The sequence below is a fragment of the Empidonax traillii genome, unplaced genomic scaffold (assembly GCF_003031625.1).
Source record: "Empidonax traillii isolate 1590-97213 ecotype Southwest subspecies unplaced genomic scaffold, ASM303162v1 scaffold571:size529327, whole genome shotgun sequence".
Classification (NCBI taxonomy): Eukaryota; Metazoa; Chordata; class Aves; order Passeriformes; family Tyrannidae; genus Empidonax; species Empidonax traillii.
The window spans coordinates 188,997-208,870 of NW_020955764.1; the positions used below are offsets into that span (position 1 = coordinate 188,997).

Sequence of the window (19,874 nt, forward strand, 5' to 3'; positions counted from 1 at the left end):
TACATGGAGAGGCATTCATAGGAGGGAGTGTACATATAATATGTCTAACAGGTGTTGTGTAATATGGATGTGGCTGTGCTTAATGTATTATATATGTAGATTCCTATATATGCATTCCCTATGTACACACACACATACATATATTTCTCCATAAATATAAATGGGGGGGGGTGTATTCTAGTTAAAGACAGAAAATTTTATGTATTTAAAGGGAGTATTATATCTATCAAACATCCATATGTACACATACGTGCACACGTTTATAGGTATATATTATATGTATTATATACTGCATATTGCTGTATATACATCCCCATAGTAAACTTGGCTATCTATAAAATGTATATATATATATATATTTAAAATTTAAAATATGGATAAAGGTTAGAGTTGTCATGTATAGATATAATGTGTTATTTATAATAAGTATCTCATATATTATTTGATATGCATTTTATATATATATATACATGTATATACATTTTTTATATATCCATGTATATACATTCCAGATTTACATATACACACCATAATATGCAAATATTTATACACAAAGGTAAGTCTATATGTGTGTAAGTGAATATATTCTATTTAAAGAATGATAATTATGTTTCCAAAGGGGGAGGACAACAACTATGTACTATATGTGTATGTATGTATGTATATATATATAAAAATATGTCTAAAAACTATCTGTACATATTTATGTATAGGTCTAATGTATTACTTTAGGTTGTTGTATACACACAGCAACAGCTCTTCCCACATCTTTATGGTTACATCTATATCTAAAGATTATGTGTCTATAAAATAAGGTGGGCAAGAGACTGTGTATGTACACCTATTACATGTATGTGCACACACAGTGTCTAGAGAGGTGTGTGGTGTTATATAGAGATGTATGTCCCTCTAGATACATCCCCATAATACACTTGGAAAGCTATAAAAAGGTACATGTGTATGTAGGTATACAAAATTTATTTTATATATATGTAAAAAGTCTGTAAAGAGGGGGTATTCATGTATAGGTACAGTTATTACCTGTATGTATACATACATTCCCCAGCTGTACACACACACACAGTGAGAAATGCATGTGTTTATACATAAAGGTAAGTGTGAGAGCACGTGTGTTCTATTTACAATTAAATGTATTTAAGGGGGGGGCCCTACATTATATAGCCTGTGCCATATGTATGTATACTGTGCTGTATATGGGTCTCTTTACAGGTAAATCTGTAATTCTATTGTGTATATATTGCAGAAAACATGCAGATATATATATAGAGAGGGGGTAGGTCAGTATATGGCATTACTTATAGAGCTGTATCTATTATAGAGCTATCTGTGTTCATCCCCAGTACAGAAGGTACTGGATATAAAGACTGTCTATACCTGTGTGTATGAACAGCTGTATAAATGTAGCAGGGGGTGTGTTGATGCATAGGTGTGATCTGCTGCCTATATATCTATCCCAAAAATACAGAGAAATACATGTATATTCCAATATAAATAAGGAGATACATCTTTTATGTATCTATATGTGTGCATACAAAATTAAAAACTGTCTGCATATAGCGGGGAGTGTTCATGTATAGGTATAATGTGTGTACATGTGTGTATATCCCTGTAGATACACACACTCGTATAAAGACGAGAGGAGTGTGGGTGTGTTTGCATTCTGTTTTAACAGTAGCTAATTACAAGTATTTAAAGGGCGGGACTATGGCCTATAGGTATCTATTGACTGACTGCACATATGGAAGTAGAATGGATTATAGATGCAGTTCCTTATACATCTGTACATACCCTTTATCTAACTACGTGAATAAACCTGGAGGTGTTTGTATGTGACAGTATACACATCCACACACACATATATATATATATATAGGTATACAGTATTGGTTGTAGCTGTGTAGCCCTCTGCATCTGTTCCCCCTATATACAAACATATAGAGAGGCATTTTGTGTAGAAAAGGGGTGTGTTTGTGTTACTGTTCCCTTTGAGCCCGACAGGCAGTTCTGTGTATTAAAGGGGGACTGTGTGCTATAGTGTGTGTCGCCCGTGCCTTTGTGCACACAGCTCTAGGTGTAGTGTATTACAGGTATATACCCAGCTCTGTAGGCACTACCTGTGCATGTCCTGCCCTCGTGCTGAGCGTGTGTGTGCTCTGTTCCCTGCAGACAGCGGTGTCCCTGAGGCCGCCATCTGCGTGGTCACCACGGCCGCCATCGACGTGCACCGGCCCAACATCTCCTCGGAGCTGTTCACGGTGGAGGTGCCGCTGCGCCTGGGCAGCACCGGCACCTCGGCCAGCATCACGTCGGGCAGCGCCTCGCGCTCCACCGTCAGCTCGGGCACCCAGGCCTGCAGCGAGAGCAGCCACACGCTGGGCTCCTCCCCGGACTGCAGCACGGCCTGCGAGGAGCCCGCCCAGGCGGCCCCGGCGCCCGCCCGGCAGCGGGTGCCCCACGCCGTGGTGCAGGAGCTGCTCTCGTCCCTGTCGGAAGAGGCCTGTCTGGCGCAGAAGGGGCTGGATCCCGTCAACCTGAAGCTGCCCAGCCCCGCGGGCTCGGTGGGGGCCAGCCCTGACCTGGGCCACCGGCTCAGCGTCTACAACCGCAGGAACCAGGAGAGCCTCGACGTCTTCCAGCTCAAGCCACTCATCGACTGCCCACCGGGTGCCCCGATGATTGAGGAGAAATACGGAGCGCTGGGGCCCCCAGAGCCACGGCTGGGCAGGGTTCCTGAGGCATAGGGACAGCCTGGGCAATGGGGACTCGTGCGAGGACACGCTCACCGCGCTGGGTCACCGCACTGGGTCACGAGCAGCCTCGGGTGACGCGGCAGCGCTGAAGGCAACCTGTGGCATCTCCTGCAATGGCCATCAGGGCGAGGCCACTGTCTGTGGGGCATGACCCACCTGCCCTGCCACCAGCTCTGGGCCAACTGGGACCTACGGTGACTGTCTGGGTACAAAGGACCTTCCAGCAGACTCGGGCCCACATGGACCCACAGTGCCTGGTGGGGACAGACTGTGCCTGGGAACACCCCGGAACTTCCACCAGTCCAGGGCCAGCACAGCCCCACAGCGCCCGAGGGCAGGACAGAGCTGCTGGACAGCTTGGGCCCAGCCTGGCCCCCCAGCTGACCCTACCCAGGCTGAGCTGGGAGGGGGGTGGAGATGGGAATAAATACTGACAAAGCCATGCTGCCTCCTGCCTTGTATCCGTCTTCCATTCCTTTTCCATTCTTCCTTCATTCTCTTACCTGCCTTCCCTGTTTTCCTTTCTTCCACCCACCACTCCACGTGCCATCCAACTGACCACCAAAAAAAAAAAAAACCAAAAAAAAACCCCCACAAAACCCCAACACCAGTGACCCCACCTCTTTCCAGTACAATCCTTTATTTGTCCTTACTCCACAGAGCAGGGTCCATCACCAGCACTCATTTCTTCTTCAGGAGCTCCGTCATCTCTGGCACCGCCTGCAAACACCAGTGCCAGGGTAGTGCATCTTCCCCCTCTGACCCCCTCAGACTCACCCTGTGCAGTACCAAACCCTGCAGTTACGCTCCCCACCCACCACACCACTCCAGGGGCTGTGGGTCACCCCAGCTCACAGCACTCCCCACTTCTCTCCTGCTGAATAAAGCCTCTTAATTATTTAAGAGAGCTACATTTCCATTAGGTGGAAATAATGCATTCGTACAAAATTTATTAAGGAAATTGTCTACATGGTGTTTCTTCAGAATGTGACTTTGTCTGTGGCTCACAAAGAGGCCTGTGCTCGCCGTGGAGCCAGCGGGCAGCATTTCAGGAATGGCATTAAGTGCTGGCACAGCTTCTCCCGTGCCCCGCCAGTCACACGTGTGGCCGCACACACGGACAGGCACACATGGGAGCTGCGGGCACTTGGGCAGGGGCTGGCTCGTGGCTCCATGTTCCAGAGGGAACTGCAGTTCCTCCTGGGCATCAGTCAGTGAGGCAGCAAGCCCAGGCAGGAATAAGCACTCTCCTGCCAACTCTCTGCTTCCAAACATTATGGAGCTTAAAACCAGCGGCAAGCGCCTCTGTGCAGTTGTTTCCAAAAATGGTTCATATTCAGGAAACCAGAATCAAGGCAGGCTGACACCCCTGCCCCCCAACACACTTGCTTCTACTTGCAGGGGTTGAATTTTGAGTGTGCAAATAACAAATTTAGAAAACAAATTCTTTAAGAGCAACCCAAAGCAAACACACTCACACAGACATCGTTAACACTCATTAGGTTATATTATGTAACCTACTGCCCACTCTCCCAAAGCCATCCTGCTCAGCAAGTTTGCCTCACCTGAAATAAGTCTGCCACAAGTCCATAATCTGCCACTTGGAAAATTGGAGCTTCTGGATCCTTGTTAATCGCAACAATGGTCTGCAAGCAAAGGTAAAGCACCATATGAATCTATATATTGATTAACATCTGGGGCTGGATTACAGTGCCAGGTCTTATCCAGGAAACACGGGCTTTAATCTTTCCAAGCCCCCAAAGCAGAAGACATGGATCAGAGCATTTAACATTTTCCCTTTCCATCTCAAAAACAAAGACCCCACCACAACACCCCAGCCCCCCCCAAAAAAAAACCCCTCCCTTCCCTGTTCATCACATACATCTTGGTTCTCCTTCCCTATTGAAAAGCCTAGAAAAAAATACTACAAAGGATTATCTGCACATTCTAAGCCATTGCAGAACTAACTCAGAGGGCAGCAGTTGCAACAAGCACAATAAAGCCCTGCCCAAAGGTTCTGTACTTACTATGGGACAGAGCAGTTAGTTTGTCAGACCACAGGAAATGGCACCTGACAAATCCCAGCACAGTGATCCAGAAAATGTCTTGGTTTAAACCCTGCCATCCTGTAACTGTCTGTGACAGCTTTCAGCAAAATAAGCATGGTGGGTGTCCACATCGAAGTCTATAACAGGATGGGGAGCACTTCATAAAGGAAGGGAAAAGGATCTTGAACCAAACCCAGCAGCTCACAGAAGGAGCCTCACACCAAGGCAGGGCCCAAAGCACAGCGCTCCAGTCCTGCCTGCCCACCTGGGGCATTCCCAGGCCACGCCCAGGGAGCAGAACTTCACCTGTCACTGTTTTACTCCTCCACTCAAAGTGCTTGTCCAGCAAAATCACTGGCTCAGCAGCAGAGGTGCACTGGCAGGAACTCAGAAGGTTACAAATTCTGAGATTCCAGGCCCACAGAACTGTTGTTTCTTCACAGGTTGGTTGTTCCCTGTAAGGATCCCACATGGCAGCAGGCGGTGCCCACAGCCCCCTGCCCAGCTCCCAGCCAAGGCCCTGCAGCTACTGCAGCAACACTGCCCTGAACTGTTCCTCCCAAAGCTTTATCGTTTTTATTTCAGTGACCCTTTGCAAATGCAAATGTCCCCTGACAAGCTGCAGTGCAGGAAACAAATCCAGGCTGTGATCCCCGAGGGTATTGTCGGTAAAGACTTTTCTCTGCCCCTGCTGAGGCCCTGCCATGTCTGGCAGAACCATCCCCGGGGTCAGTGCTGAGGGCTGCCCGAGGTCAGCAGTCAGTGCCACCCCCGGAGCTGCCAGCTCTGCTCGTGGCACAACACCCACGGCTTGTAAACCTACTGAAGCTTTAGCTGGGCATCCTGAGCCATCCTCTGCCTCCTTTAGCTGAAGTCACTTTTTAGTAAGATCTGCTTCCCTACCTCGTTGCTCACTCAGACTTTAAGCAGCAAGAGCATCACCTTGCTCACAACAGAACTTTGTGAGTTAAATCTCTCAGAAAGAACAGATACAGGAACTGTCTCCTGAGGGAATTGGAAACAAGGAGAGAAAGCACCAACGATTCTCCAGGTCTCCTCAAAAGCTGCATTTTCTACCTTGCTGTAAAGAACAAATAAATTATACATTTCACTTGGTAGAAAGCATCTGACTGCTTTGGAAGACGTATCCTGAAGTGTACAAGTACACAATGCCAGATAATTCAGAGTGCTGAGGGAGGATGGGGGACACTCCAGAGCTCCCAGGCTGCATAATGCTTTGTTTGTGAAAACTGGATCTTTTCCATAACTACCCCATCTATATCCTTCAGCTTAAAAGGAAGGCAGAATGCATTCCAAACACAAGTAATTAAACCTGACTTTTACAACACACACATTTGTTTATGAGAGATGGGAGAAATGGAAGTGTTAAGTATGCATCTCACATTGGCAAATTTAATCTGTTCTTATTTCCCATAAGAAAACATCTCAAAATATCAAACATGGCATTGGAAAAGCCAAAAAATTCTGATTTTGCTGTTGCAGTTCAGGACAATATAACTGCTCAATATTATATCAAAGGAAATTCTGGCACATCGAGTAAGAAGTTCCCAGTGTTGCTGGCAGCCTTAACTGAGAGAAGGCAGGAGATGAACACAAACAGGGTCAGATCAAGTCTGAAGCAGCTTTAAGTACCCAGTTCCCACAGTGCCAGCAGGAGACTCCACAACAGCACTGCTCTGCTGAGACCAGAGACAGGCACAGACACTCTCACCCACCCTCCTCATCCCTGCCCTGCATCCACCCTTACATCTCAAAGTTTGGTTCTTTTGCCTCCACTGTAACCTAAAGCAAACACCACCTGAGTCTCTGCTTCCAGAAGGCTGAGGCCCCAGACGCAGCTCACTTGACTTTCCCCCCCCCCAAATATTTCAGTAATACATGGGGGAAAAAAATTTTAGGAAAGCAGAGATCATCCTACCCACAGGCTGGTTTGTGAGGACAGTCATCCATCACAAACTCACTGGTCTGTCACTGGTCGAACACAAGGAACTACCTGCAAAGTTTTGCAACCCTTTTCCTCAGCTTTATAAGCTGATCAAAGTTATTGACTAATTTCATTCACTGGAAATAGAAAAAAAAAAAGTCCATAACCTCTTTTTAAAATTCCTGTGGGGATGCAGGACATCCTCCAGTTTCTGATGTCTGACACTGGATAGTATAAATCAGCAGGTAACTCTGCTCCTCTTTCCAAACACTGCACTGGAGACCAAACTGGCAATTCCAATTTTGGATTATTTGCTTTGGCAACTAATGAGTTAAACCTTTTAAAGTTTTACTGCCATTTTATAAAAGGTTTCCATTTGAATGGCTAAATGCAGGAATGTCAGAGACATCTTTTACTTTATGGAATAGTAAGTTCATAATTCAAATTGCACATTGTTATGCATGAATTAATATGTCATACTCTGGAATAAAGGCAAATGGAACTATTGTATAGAATTCAGGCATACATGGTTTGGGTTAGGGTTTTTTTTTAAACAAATTCAATTAGCTGCGTCTACTTATCACTTTGGGTTGTAGTGCAAAGGTGTGAGATGTTTTGCCACATTATTTTTTGTCAGAGTGTGTTTTAAAACAGCAGAGAAATTGGCAATTTTAACATTTAAAAAAAGTTGGAAAACCACGCAAAGCGCTGATGCAACAGCAAGGAAGTCATTTCCTTCCTCAAAAATCTCTTCTAGCACATCCACCTTTATTTACCTTGCTGTCTTTCATTCCAGCCAAGTGTTGGATTGCTCCAGATATTCCCACGGCAATATAAAGTTCCTGGAAGGAAACGAGAGAGAGGCATTTTTGGTACCCAGGACACAGTTTCAGTAAAACACAAACCCTCACAAACCCTGCTCACAATCAGTGACGTGCAGCAGTTTTTACATTACAGTCCTTTTCAGCACTGAAGGCAGCTGATCACCGGGTTCCCTTCCCCACCTGGGGATCCAATGCAACTACAAGAGGAGAATCCCAAAGGAGCATCTGGCAAAGACACACGAGAGGAAAAAAAAATATTGAAGAAGTCTGGGTGAAAATCACCCAGTACTGCTCAGCAGGCGACAGGGCAGGGCGTGCTGTCCTGGGGATCCCCACCAAAAATGCCAAGGTCACCTACAGACGGATGATGAGCCCTTCACTAAGAGCATACAGAGCTGAAATTCAGGTTTTTACACCTTTAAAAGGTTTCCTGTATGGCAGGATAAAACACTTCAGGGCTGGTGCATTATTCACCTGTAGGTTCTGTTCTTCACCCCAACCCTCCACGACCACATGCCCTGAAAGTTTCCTTCCCCCAGTCCCTCCCACACTGGAGCACAGAAGTGCTTCCCAGGTACACCCGCAACAGGTAGCACATCCTTACATCCCAGGGCTCCCAGTTCACACCCAGAGTCTCACGTTCAAACCAGATTAAAATGTGCAGGCACACAGATCTGCACTGGCTGTTTTAGTCCCAGCAGTGACTGAAAACCATCCTTTCTGTAATCTATCCAAAACCCAGAGTTTTTCATTTCCCTGACAGCTTTCCCACCACCACCAGTGCAAGCAGCAGTCACAGTTGTGCAGTTCAGCTAACTAATATTACCAAAGAAAGTACTTTTCACCAACAATAGCGGAAAACTAGCACACAAAATTAATTAAGGGCTCATCTGTCTAAACCAATTAAAAGGTGGTACTTTACACATGATTAGAAAAGACACAACCTCCAATAATAACAATTTCCCTTAAAAACACCAAGGCTAGTCCATATTTAAGAACATACAGATCTAATTCGAGAAATTGTTCTGGGGGCCAGGGAGGGTAAGAGGGTCAAAAAGAAAAACAATCTTACTGCAATGAAGGTGTGCACTGCAGTGAAGTGGCTTTAACAGGCACACACCCACAGAAGCAGCTGCAAACCAAGGTGTTCAAATCCAGACCGTGCAGACTGTTCTGCCATACAGGCCTGAGTCATTACAGCAATTAAAGGGAGAAAGATGATTGCTTTCTGATGTTTCTACAGCTACAGATTTCACCTGTTATTATTGGGTTTTTAAGTGGGAATAGATAAATAAAAACTGTGACTTCTTCTAGGCTTTAACACAAACACTCTCCTGTAAAAACTGAAGGGGAGGGAAAAGAGAGCAGGAACAAAGTACTTCCTATGAAAAAAGCTTCCTTTGAAACTGAAACACAGAATTTAGTTCATGCATTTCCACAAAACCACACAGCTGTTGAACACACTCAGAAACTCCTCAACCTCTGCAGGTTTTTACTGAGTGGATTAATATTGGAGGTCAATCCATTTTAACCACAGCTGCAAGGTAACATAATACGTCCATATAAGAACTCATGGTAAGAATGTAATATTTTAATTATACCAAATATAAGAACAGATGTTACAGGAGAAATTATCCTAACATCATACTGTCTTTAATACAAGCTCTTTTTAAAGACACATTACTGTAATTTGATTTTTTTTCAGAGCAATTCATTAAGTGCCAGTCATCCAGACTACCAGATACTCTTATCAGTCTGCTTAACATTGTGAAGTTCAGCCTTTGGAAAGAATCCAGCTACGCAGGAGCCAGATGCCTATGAATATATTCTATTAAAACATCTCAGAAAGACAAGGATGTTTCATTAAAAGGACATTTGTAAATCACCAGGCTTGTCTAAAAATCATTTATTATGCATCTAAGCCATGCCCTTCTAGGTTATGTGCCTTTGGCTCGCTGGTTCAGACAACTGGTCCCTTCAGTTGGCTCTAGCACTGATGGGAGATCACCCCAGCAGTGTTCTCATGCAGATAACACACAGGGCAGAATGGTTCTTATCAACAGCTCTGTTCTGTAAAGAGACACGACTGCTTAAATACTAACTCTAATCTACAGTTCAGCAGGAGGGACACAAAGGACCCACGAGGTCTGAATGACAAAGATTCAGGTCTGCTCAGTGTTCAGCAAATTCAGAGAGTCATCCAGGGATGTCACAAAGGACTGGGAAATTCGAATCTCTAAGTTATTTTCAGAGTAATACCCTTGCTTTGATGTTTGCCCTGAAATCACCACCTTCTGTCCCGCCTTTTGCCGAGTCCTGTCATTGCTCCTGTGTTGGTGTTCCACGTCTGAGTTGGGACTGTGGCCCCAGGCACCATTAAGGGAAGGAAGGAAGGACAAAGGAAGCAGGTGGGTCCCACAGAGAGTCCCTTCCACCTGCACAAGGTGACACGTCTGCCATCGCAGATGTGAAGGCCTGGAAGGAGCCCTCAGTCCTTGAGAGCCCATCTGGGCAGGAGATCCACACCGAGGCACACAACAGCACAAATCAGGGTCTGGATCACACCTCTCAGGGGCCAAACACGGCTCTGCATCAGCTTTTTGGAACCCTGGAAGCTGCTCTAATTAGTGCTGGCAGGCAGCTGATCCACAGCCCACAGTTACAGGCACTGACATCGAAGTCTAGGACATGGAGTGGTGTTTGTGTTCATCAGCTCCCTGGTGCTGTGCACAGGCAGGTTTTTCACTGAAGGGCTGCTGCCAGCACTGTGCCACAGGGGAATGGGTAACAAAACTTCCAAAAGCAACCGAAGTCAAGGAAAGAGAAAGTTTTGGTGGTGTAAAGGGCATGGCATCAGGTTAGACAATTGCCTTGCCTCGCAGTATCTTCGTTTCACACTGGAAATCGTTACTGTACATCAGTCACAGCCAGACCACAACTTTTTTTCTGAAGTGGCTGGCAGACATCAGCACAGGGGAGGGGACAGCAGAGGACAGAGCTGGCAGCAGGGAGGAGCAGAATGCAGGGAACACACAGCACAGGAAGCTGAATGCACCAAACAGCCAAAGAGCAGAGGGGAAGGAGGCACCCTCAGGAGGCACCAACGCTCCCAGATGTGCTGCTGCAGGAAGGGCTTGGTCAGTAGAGGGAAGATGTGGAGATGGGGGCACCAGCACCCAGGAGGCCTCTCACAGTGGCTACAGCAGCAGCTCAAGGTGATTCTGCCGGCAAACTGGCGCTGAGGCCAGAAGTGCTTTAATTTGGCCACACAATATCCCCCCCAGTGGCAGCCAGGACCCTGACAGAGGCCTCAAGGTTTGTAAGCACAGATTTGCGTCACAACCACCCTAAAAAGAAACACAACTCCGACTCCCTGATTTATCCTCTTCAAAGACAAGATTCCAAATCACGAATCCAGCTCCTCTGTTGCTAGTTAAAAGCATTCATCTAGCCTTGCCATTGTCATTTTGGTTGAAAAACTGTATGTCTAACAGAGTCACTGCATGCTAATCATTAAAATGCAAAAAAGCCTCCTCAGCCATTCCCTAAACCCTATTTCTGCTTCAAACAGACCCAACTGCACTCCTGGCTCCAGAATCCACACAGCCAGTTTGGATGTGCATGATTATAATTACCACTCTACCAATGCAGTTATTTTCCTGTGCACACAGACTCTTCCAATTATTTATAGAATAACTTGTGGCACATGATATTACTTCATTTCTGCTTATGAGAATATTTAAATATGCCTGAGGCTGTCTTGGGGCAGTTGAGGGACATGTGCTCAGGAAGTACAAGAACAGTTCTCGCTGCAGCTCCCAGAGCTTTTGGAGGTTGCTGTGGCAGAGCTCAGAGCAGCCACAGGTGCACCCCAAGCTGAGGCAGCCACTTTGCAAGCGTGTCCTCAGCTCCTATTGATTTTTATGACAATTTTTGAATTATGCTGAAAACCTTCAGCACACATCAATTTATCATCCTACCAGTGGCATGCTTTTAAACAGGCCAGTTTAATAAACCCCTCTGGCACACATACTCCTTTTAAAGGCAGCTCAGATACTTTATTTTCTTTGCAAGAGCGAAAGGACAATGAAATTAGAAAGAGATCTTTGTGACAAAAATGGCTTTGTACAAGAGATTCCTTCCAATTACAAGCCATTAACCCAATAAAATATTTTCTGCCTTGACACTGGTTCCTCTACATTACACTGTATATCAAACAATTCTCCAGCAGGTACTGCTTTGATGCAGTTCCATTCAAGAGGCACACATTACTAAACTGCAGCCCAGCTACAGTTTCTTTTTCACTTTAAGAACCTTTGATCAGCCAGGCTGTGTAATTACTCTTAAGCGTGGTTAGGGTGTCTGCTGGAGTGCAGGGCCATACAGCAATTTTTTTTTTTCCCCCCCTCTCTCCAGGGAAAAGCACATCAATTGCTTTCAGCTAAATGCACTCACATATGAATATTTTAGTACAATTTAATGTTTCTGCACCAACCCCAGAGGAGCAGAGCATCAATTTGTGAACATAGTTTTCTTGGAGTTAAAAGCTGCACTGGATAATGCAGGATGAAAGGGGTTGTCAATCCTTAGCTTTTTAGCAAGTCAGAGAAACACAGCCTGTAAATTCAGTCCCAGCTGCATACAAACAGCTCTCTAAAGTTATAAAGCTACTTTTCAACAATAGTGAATTATCAGAGGAGATATTCCACAAACAATTTCCCAGGCACGGTCAGTTTTCCCAGCGCTATTCCCATCTGCTGGCTGCCCAACAGCCTCAACCATTTATACAGTGCAAACCTAATGCCCAAATAGCACATTCCTACAAAGCAGAGAGCTGAGGGCAGGATAAATTATGAAATTATGTACCGTGGTTTTGAAGAGAGAAACTCTGGTATCTCAATATTCCCTTGTATGTGTAACAGATGAGGTTGTAATGAGGATCTTCTCACTGATAAGGAAGGAGTGGAACATCTTTAAAGAGAGTACAATCAAGATGAGAGGAGTGACACTTCTCATGAAGGGGAGAGAATTAATTAGTTCATTGTTAGTAATTTTAGGTAAGAGGCAGAGAACAAAAAAAGAACAAAAATACTGGAATAAAATAGGCCTTGTTTTACTTTCCCTACACTTCCTCACAAAAGAGTGAAAGGAAACGACAGATAAACAAACCTGAGCTAGCAAAGGATCCCTAAGAAAGTGATGGGAAGTGACACTAAAGAGTAGTTAGCACCCACTTTATATGCAAAAGAACCAGGAGTCACCCATGACTTTTAGAAAAAACAAACTCAGGCTGGGTGGAGTGTTTGCTTTGCCGCCAAATACAAAGAGATACAAAATACGGGAATTATGTAAATGATGTGATACTGTCTGTGGTACTGAGGTGATATTACTCTCAAAGCAAGGTGATGACTACCTAGTGCTAAAAAGCCACTCACTGCAGTGAAAGGGATGCCTGGTAAGATACTGAGGCACAGAGAAGCTCAGAAACATCCCATCCTCTTGCAGAAGAGGTGGAGCCACAATAATTCCACTGCTCTTCCACAGCTTTGGTGCCTTTTAACAGAGCCAACGTCTCACTCCTCAGCACCTCACCTGAAGCTGTTGCACCTCTAACACGCCTCTTTTTCCCTCATTATTACAGTCAATTCCTGACAGTTGTAAATCTGCCTCCCTTTTGGAGTTCCTGCAATCTATTACAGCCAGAGAGACTCTCCAGTCTGAAGCTGAAGCCTGAGCAGTGAAGCCAAGCAGTTTCCTCCACTGAATTCCCTCCCATCTGCCTTCCCCACCCGAGGTTTCTCAGCACACACACCTGCCTTCTGTGCCATCATATCACATTCCCAGCACAATCATTTAACCCAGTGTCAATTATTGCTACATCACGTATTTCCTAACTTGTGCCTGCCTGGGTTTTCCATCTCAGTCTTTTGTCATCTGTTAGAGCCTCGTGCCCAACGCTGAGAGTAACAAGACAGGAACTACTGAGCACCTAAAAAAAACAAAGGCATTCTGCCAGCTGGGAAAACCTACGAGGAAAACTGAGACCGTTATAGAACCAGACCCTGAAAGAACAGAGACTTCAGAGATAAATAAATTTTAAAAGAGCGAACATTTAAACTCTGAAGGGATTAAACCAGAAGGACGCCTTTCAAGCAGCAGCAGCAGCAGCAGCAGCAGATCCTCCACAAGGTCAGAGGATAACTAAATGAACAGCCTAAAATCACACACACTGGCCAAAAAAAGCAACTCTCGGTGCCATTGAGGTTTTGGCTGTTTTCTGGAGGCAAGAAGCTGAGAGTGAGATGATCACAGTACAGCCCCATCCTCCTTCCAAAGCTGAAGGGAAAGTATAATTAATCAGAACAGGACACAAGGGAAAACCCAGGAACAGGGGTCCAGAGACAGGTGCCTCATGCACTGCAGAGTGCAGGATTTCCCACCAGGACCAGAACTTTTATTTGCTTAAATATCAGACAAATGACACAAGCTCCTGAGAAAGAGTACATACTACTTGGCATGTCAGAAAAAGTCACTAATTACACAATAATTGGGGAAGGAAAGCTAATACCGAACTAATAAATGAAGCCTTCACGTTCCATTTACAAAAGTTTTAAATAACTGAAAAAAACCACATTTTTTACTTTCTTCCTTCTCATCCCCCTTTTTGTTCTTGTTTCTTTCTTTTTTTGTGAACGTGAGAGAAAGAAGTAGGAAGATTTTTACTGTGAAAACAAACACCCCTGACTACCTGAAATTTCTTATCTAAAAACAGCACTTGCTCTGGGGTGGTGGTGGGAGGTTTGGATTGTGCAGGGAATTTAGGATTTTCTAACTGGATATACTTAACTATTATTTAATAGTAGACACTCATGGGAAGGATATTTTTATCCAAAATCAGCTAATTTGAACATTCTTACAAGGGCTTTTTTCTTAAACAGAAACTAGATACAGTGCTTCATCTGAGAACTGAATTTCATTTTTCTGCAGAACACCTGCATATAAGAAACAGTGGAAAACAACTGGCTTCTAATTTTAAAAAATATGCTAAAATGGTTGTCACTGATTAAAGACACTGAACATACTAAACTGTTTTTTTCATTAGGAAGGTAACATTTTATATTTTAATATATCCACTTATGCCTAAAAATTTCCTTCCTTCCACCTCATCAAATAATACAAATCAGCCTTCCCTTTCGTAAGACAGAACGTTCAAATAGGAGCTGCAATCACCTGAAATCAATAGGTTAAAAAAAGCTGCAAACAGAAGCAAAAATAATACACTGAATACTTTAACTGGAATAAAATTGTACAAGAGAAAAATTCCCAAAGAAACCCCGGCAATCTGCATAACTACCAACTTGAACAAGACCTGGAAGTTTAGTGATCCGAGGCTATTTTGGAAGAGAGATGTAGAATCAAGTCTCAAACAGAGAGAGGGTGAAGTCTGTACTCCTTAATCAACTGCATTCTTCCATCACTTCAGCAAAACGACCTGCAATTGTTCTGTGAGTGGCAGGGTGTTGTATTAATACGTGGGGATTTGGGGAGAGCTGCTGTGGCTGTGAGGTTCTCCTGTCCTGTGATGCACTGGCCAGGCTGCACCTTAAAAACTGAAGCCAGTCACAATATTACTGGAGGACCAACGACCAAAATTACCCTTCCTTCCCCCAGATCTACAGTCAGAGACACAGTGGAAGGATTAAACAGACCTTTTAGACTGTTATCTTCGAGCATAGCAATACTCCTCAGCAGTCACAGAGAACAAGCAGTAGAGGCACCTCCCCTCATCCTGAGCTTGGAACTAACCCTTTTCCCTCTGCAGCCTCAAAACTGACCCAATTCCAGAGCCCTTTAAAAACAATGCATTCCAGTCCTCCACTGAGACCGGGCAGGAGTCTATTAATAGCAGGGTAAGAGCAGGCACTGCGATCCTTTCCCATCAGGAAGGAGCAGCTGCAACGGGAGAGCAGCCGGGGCTCCAAACACAACACTTTTCCATAGCCGAGACTCTTCCCACACACACCCACCCACGAGGGCACCGTGTCAGCTGGAGCCCCAAACTGCACACAGAACTGGGGTCTCAGAGGATATAACTGACCAAAGGACAAACCTGCTCTGCAGTTCTCCAGACAGAACATCACAAGGTCTCCCCGAACTATTGGTGCCAAGCACATACAGGAAAAAAGCAGCGTCTTCTGAGAACTGTTGAAATACCCACTGTCATCCTGACCTGATCACAAAACGCTCAGTTCTACTCCTTCAAGTCAGCTCTGTCTTCTGCTGCACAGAATAATTTTCTAGCTAAAGTACCAAAAAGACAGTGAAGTAGAATTAGGAATGTTAAATTAAAAATTTGCAGCTTTCAATTGCCTCATATTTAAGATATCTATCTGGCACACTGAAAAATTAGTCAGCAACTTCATAGGCTTAGCGTCAATTCAACTTGCACTTCCATTACAATTAACATCTAATATTTTCTATACTTCTAAACCACTGTATGCTGTCCTTGCACGCAGTTTAAGATCCCAATGAAATATCCAAACAATTTGAAAGAAGGGACATGTAATTTTCAGTACTCTGCACAACTCACTGTTTAATAAACATTTGTTAAGAAGGGAGATGAGAGAAAAATGCCATCAGCCCTGCTGACAAACAGATGCAGCACCACTCAACTGTGCCAGTTCAGATCATTTATTGACACAGCAGTTAAACATTCAGTCGTCAGTCCTGATTGACTCATGGCTGTTCCAACAGCCCTCTAGAAGACGACAATGACAATGCTGATGTGATCCTGTGCTGTGGTTGGATGTTCTTAGGACTTTCACATGTCGCTATGGGCCATCTGTGGCAAAATATAGCATTGTATCTTCATCAAAACCCAGCCTTTTTTGTTTCAGCATCATTGTTTATATGCCCTTGACTCTGGAAAGAATGCTCATTGTTGAGCCTTGAGACACACAAACCAGAGCTGAGCTGTCTTCAAATTAGTATTCTCCACCTCATTAATGGATATTTGGGCAGTGGAGAACTAAGGATGGTCAGCCTCATCTCACGCCCTTTCAAAATACACAGTAAAACGACACTTGGCTTACACCCTGTGTAAGCAGAATGGGTTGCATTTATAATCTGCGGGGTTTAATTGTTATCGATACTGTAGAAGGACACACTCTGCAAACAGGTAGACTTTGTCTTATCAATAAGTCTACTTCTCAGAAGCTATTTTTTGCAGAAGTTGTAAATAACCTGTAAGTCTGTATGATAACCAACAGTACACCTAGAAATAACTCCACTTAGCCCCACAGGGTTATCCTCAGATGGCCTCTGGTGAGGACTTCGAAAAAAAGCGGCAAACATCCTTATCCACTGTTCAATACAGAAGGAATCAGGAGCACAAAGCATCTTCTTCAAGGAAACACAGAAAGCAGAAGTGCCAACAGACTCCACAAGTTCCTATCTGATATCTAAGTATTGCTCTGCCTTGACAGATGAATTACTTGCAAAATAATGGTCAGAGTTTTTATTTCTTGAATTTGCAGATCTTAATGATAGAAAGGCAAAACTTTTCAGATCTTAGCAAGGCTTTGGACAGCTTTTTAGTTTTATTTAAATTATTGCAAATCACTTAATGCAGCAGTTGACATATGAAAAGTTTCTCTACCAAGTCCCAGCTCATTCTTCCTTTCTGATCTCAAGTAACAAGTTGTCCCTTGGTGCCTTCTGTTGCCATACACAGAGAACTGCTAACTGAGAGGCTGAACCTCTCCTGCACTGTGGAGCTCAGGGTATTCCTGACAGATTGCCTCACAACTGTCCTTGGTCACAATTCCCTGCTCATGGCCATGATCATCACACCTCAGAATGTGCTTCTGCACGCCCTGCCCCACACTGAGATGAGCTACAGTTGTACCTTCCTATTTACAAGCACCCAAGTGCTTTATCTGTCCACTGCTCTCCTCGCATCTCCACAGGCCATGAACAACAGTGAAAGGAGTCTGAGATCTCTACAGGACAGAAAGCCCAGCACAGATACAGAAAGGCACAGAAATCAGTTCCCGGGGATATCACCATGCAAAAAGAGCAGAACAAGATGTGCAGCAGGTTATTACCTGATATTAAGCCACTCATTAGAGTAAGGCTGCCAACCTGCAGAGTATTTATCTCTTAAACTTCTCGCACTTTTCATATCTTACAAACATTTTGCTTAGACTGTACTGCCCTAATCCAGTTACTAGAAGTTTTTTAAAAAAACCATCACCTGTAAAAACCCAGAACACACAACTGCCAGAGATCAAGCCGTGGAGCAACATAATTTCAAGTTTCTGTTGGCAATGACGTCTCTTAGCGTGGGCAAGTGTCGCAGTGGGCACACTCAGATTTTCCTGTTGGGCTCAGCTCACCTTTCAGTGAGTGCTCTGAAGGAAAATGCACACTAGAAAACATCACATCTCTGGTAGGAGAGACATTTCCATACTTACTGGTGCTACTATTTTGCCCGTCTGTCCAACTTGCAAGTCATTAGGAACAAAGCCAGCGTCAACAGCTGCACGGGAAGCTCCAACTGGTTGAAAGAAAATATTTCCAATGTTTTCTTTTAAAATATTAGCGAGCCAAATTTCTATTGCCATAAAAGCACACGGATTTTACTGAAGAGTCCCACACTCTAAGGGCACGTATTTAGAAACCTCCCTCTTAAAAGCTCTTTAGGTAATCCTTCTCTATACCACTGGCTAAAAACTTCCAAATACTAAGTGCTAATGCACTTCATAAGCAACAGGAAATCCTTACTCCCAGCACCAAAGGGCCATATATTTAAACCCAAGGATTTCAGTCTGGCACATTTCCATTATTTTTTTCTTGTTGCTTTGTCAAGAGGATTTTCCCATAAATGCCTTCCCAAAATGTTCCTTCAAGTTTGAATGGAACATATGTGGCATCTTGTATGGCTGTGAATCTCAGAAGTCGGGCATGGTAAAGAAAAATATCAAAGTAAACTTGAAAACGCCATATGGACATTTAGTTAACGAAGACACCAATTTAAAAACAAAGCCAGTCACGTGAAACTATAAATTTATACACTTGTGAAAGCTAAAATGAACGGAGTTAAAACGCTCAAACAAACAGTTCCCTCCTTCTCCCCCAACCTTCACATAAAATACTTAGCTGAAACATTGTATATGGTTGGTTTGCTCCTATCCATAAAGGAGTGGTATAAAAGGATGTATGAACAAGGTATCAGCTCTTCAAAGTGAGCTAAGATCACTTTCTGTTTGCAAGCTTCTCTTCTGGACACTTGAAAAGGCCTGGGAACATTACAGTTTAGCATTTTGCTGCATACACAGGCATTTAAATACAGCTGACAAAACTTTATCTATTACTAAACTAAGAGGATTTTAAGAATGTATTTAATACGTGAAAATAAAAGACTTCACGTGAACACTGCTTGTAACGTGACATTTTACAATATAATAAACAGGGTTAAACAGAAACAGAGAAAAACAAGTTTACCTGCAGCATTCAATTGATCCGCGAGGTCATATAACAACTTGAAGTTTTCACCACTCTTCATGCCCCTCCCTTAAAAGTTAAGAACAAAAAAAGATCAAGAAGGAAGAACATAACACGCTTTAGGATTTTTCTGCTACGTTCATTGCCTGTATTTATTTTATTGTCTGCTTTCCGTTGGAGTATCTGTGTTTGCAAAGAGTCAAAGACACCATTGCAGAGGGTATTTTTGGAAACATTACTAACCAGTATGTAATACTTGGAGATTTAGCTTTTCTCTTTGCGATTAATATTTTATATGTATAAACCAACACCGCTGTCCTGTTTCCTTCCTGCACACAGCACCATGCACGGCATTCTCCAAAATCAGGGAAACAGCTTTTCCTCCTACTAATTTGTGCTCCCTCTGCTGGCTTCAGGTACAAAACTCTGTAGTGGGATAACTAAGGAATCATTTTAGCCACAGGCAATCCAGTAAAAATCACAGTCCATCCCTTGATAACTGAGGAGCAGAACACAAACATAATGGGTTTTCAAATCATTAAAGCCACTGCATAATGATGTTTAGACTACTTGCAATAATTAGAAGTAATTTTAAACATGGTAAATTTCAATCTAATAACACTTCATATTGCTAAAATTTGAAAGGGACTCACCAAACATGACAATGTTCTTACCAAGCCAACCAGCATATGTCAAACTCATGTCCTACCTCCCCACAAAACATACATGTTGAGTGCCTTCCCAGCAGCCCCAATGCCATATTTCAGAATTACATCACAAT

The 19,874-nt window shown here is 43.8% G+C and overlaps 2 protein-coding genes across 2 annotated transcripts in view; one reads left to right on the forward strand and one right to left on the reverse strand.

The window, feature by feature from the left end:
- Positions 1-3,213, forward strand: part of TMEM266 (transmembrane protein 266) — a 55,530-nt gene extending 52,317 nt beyond the window's left edge. The window contains exon 12 of the mRNA XM_027897969.1: positions 2,039-3,213. Within this exon, the coding sequence (XP_027753770.1) occupies positions 2,039-2,762 (724 nt within the window). The 3' untranslated portion in view covers positions 2,763-3,213. The remainder of the gene's footprint in view (positions 1-2,038) is intronic.
- Positions 3,214-3,392: 179 nt separating this feature from the next.
- Positions 3,393-19,874, reverse strand: part of ETFA (electron transfer flavoprotein subunit alpha) — a 28,359-nt gene continuing 11,877 nt past the window's right edge. The window contains exons 8-12 of the mRNA XM_027897973.1: positions 19,094-19,162; positions 18,064-18,146; positions 7,541-7,606; positions 4,337-4,417; positions 3,393-3,491 (exon numbers count right to left, since the gene is read on the reverse strand). Coding sequence (XP_027753774.1) covers positions 3,453-3,491; positions 4,337-4,417; positions 7,541-7,606; positions 18,064-18,146; positions 19,094-19,162 — 338 coding nt within the window. The 3' untranslated portion in view covers positions 3,393-3,452. The remainder of the gene's footprint in view (positions 3,492-4,336; positions 4,418-7,540; positions 7,607-18,063; positions 18,147-19,093; positions 19,163-19,874) is intronic.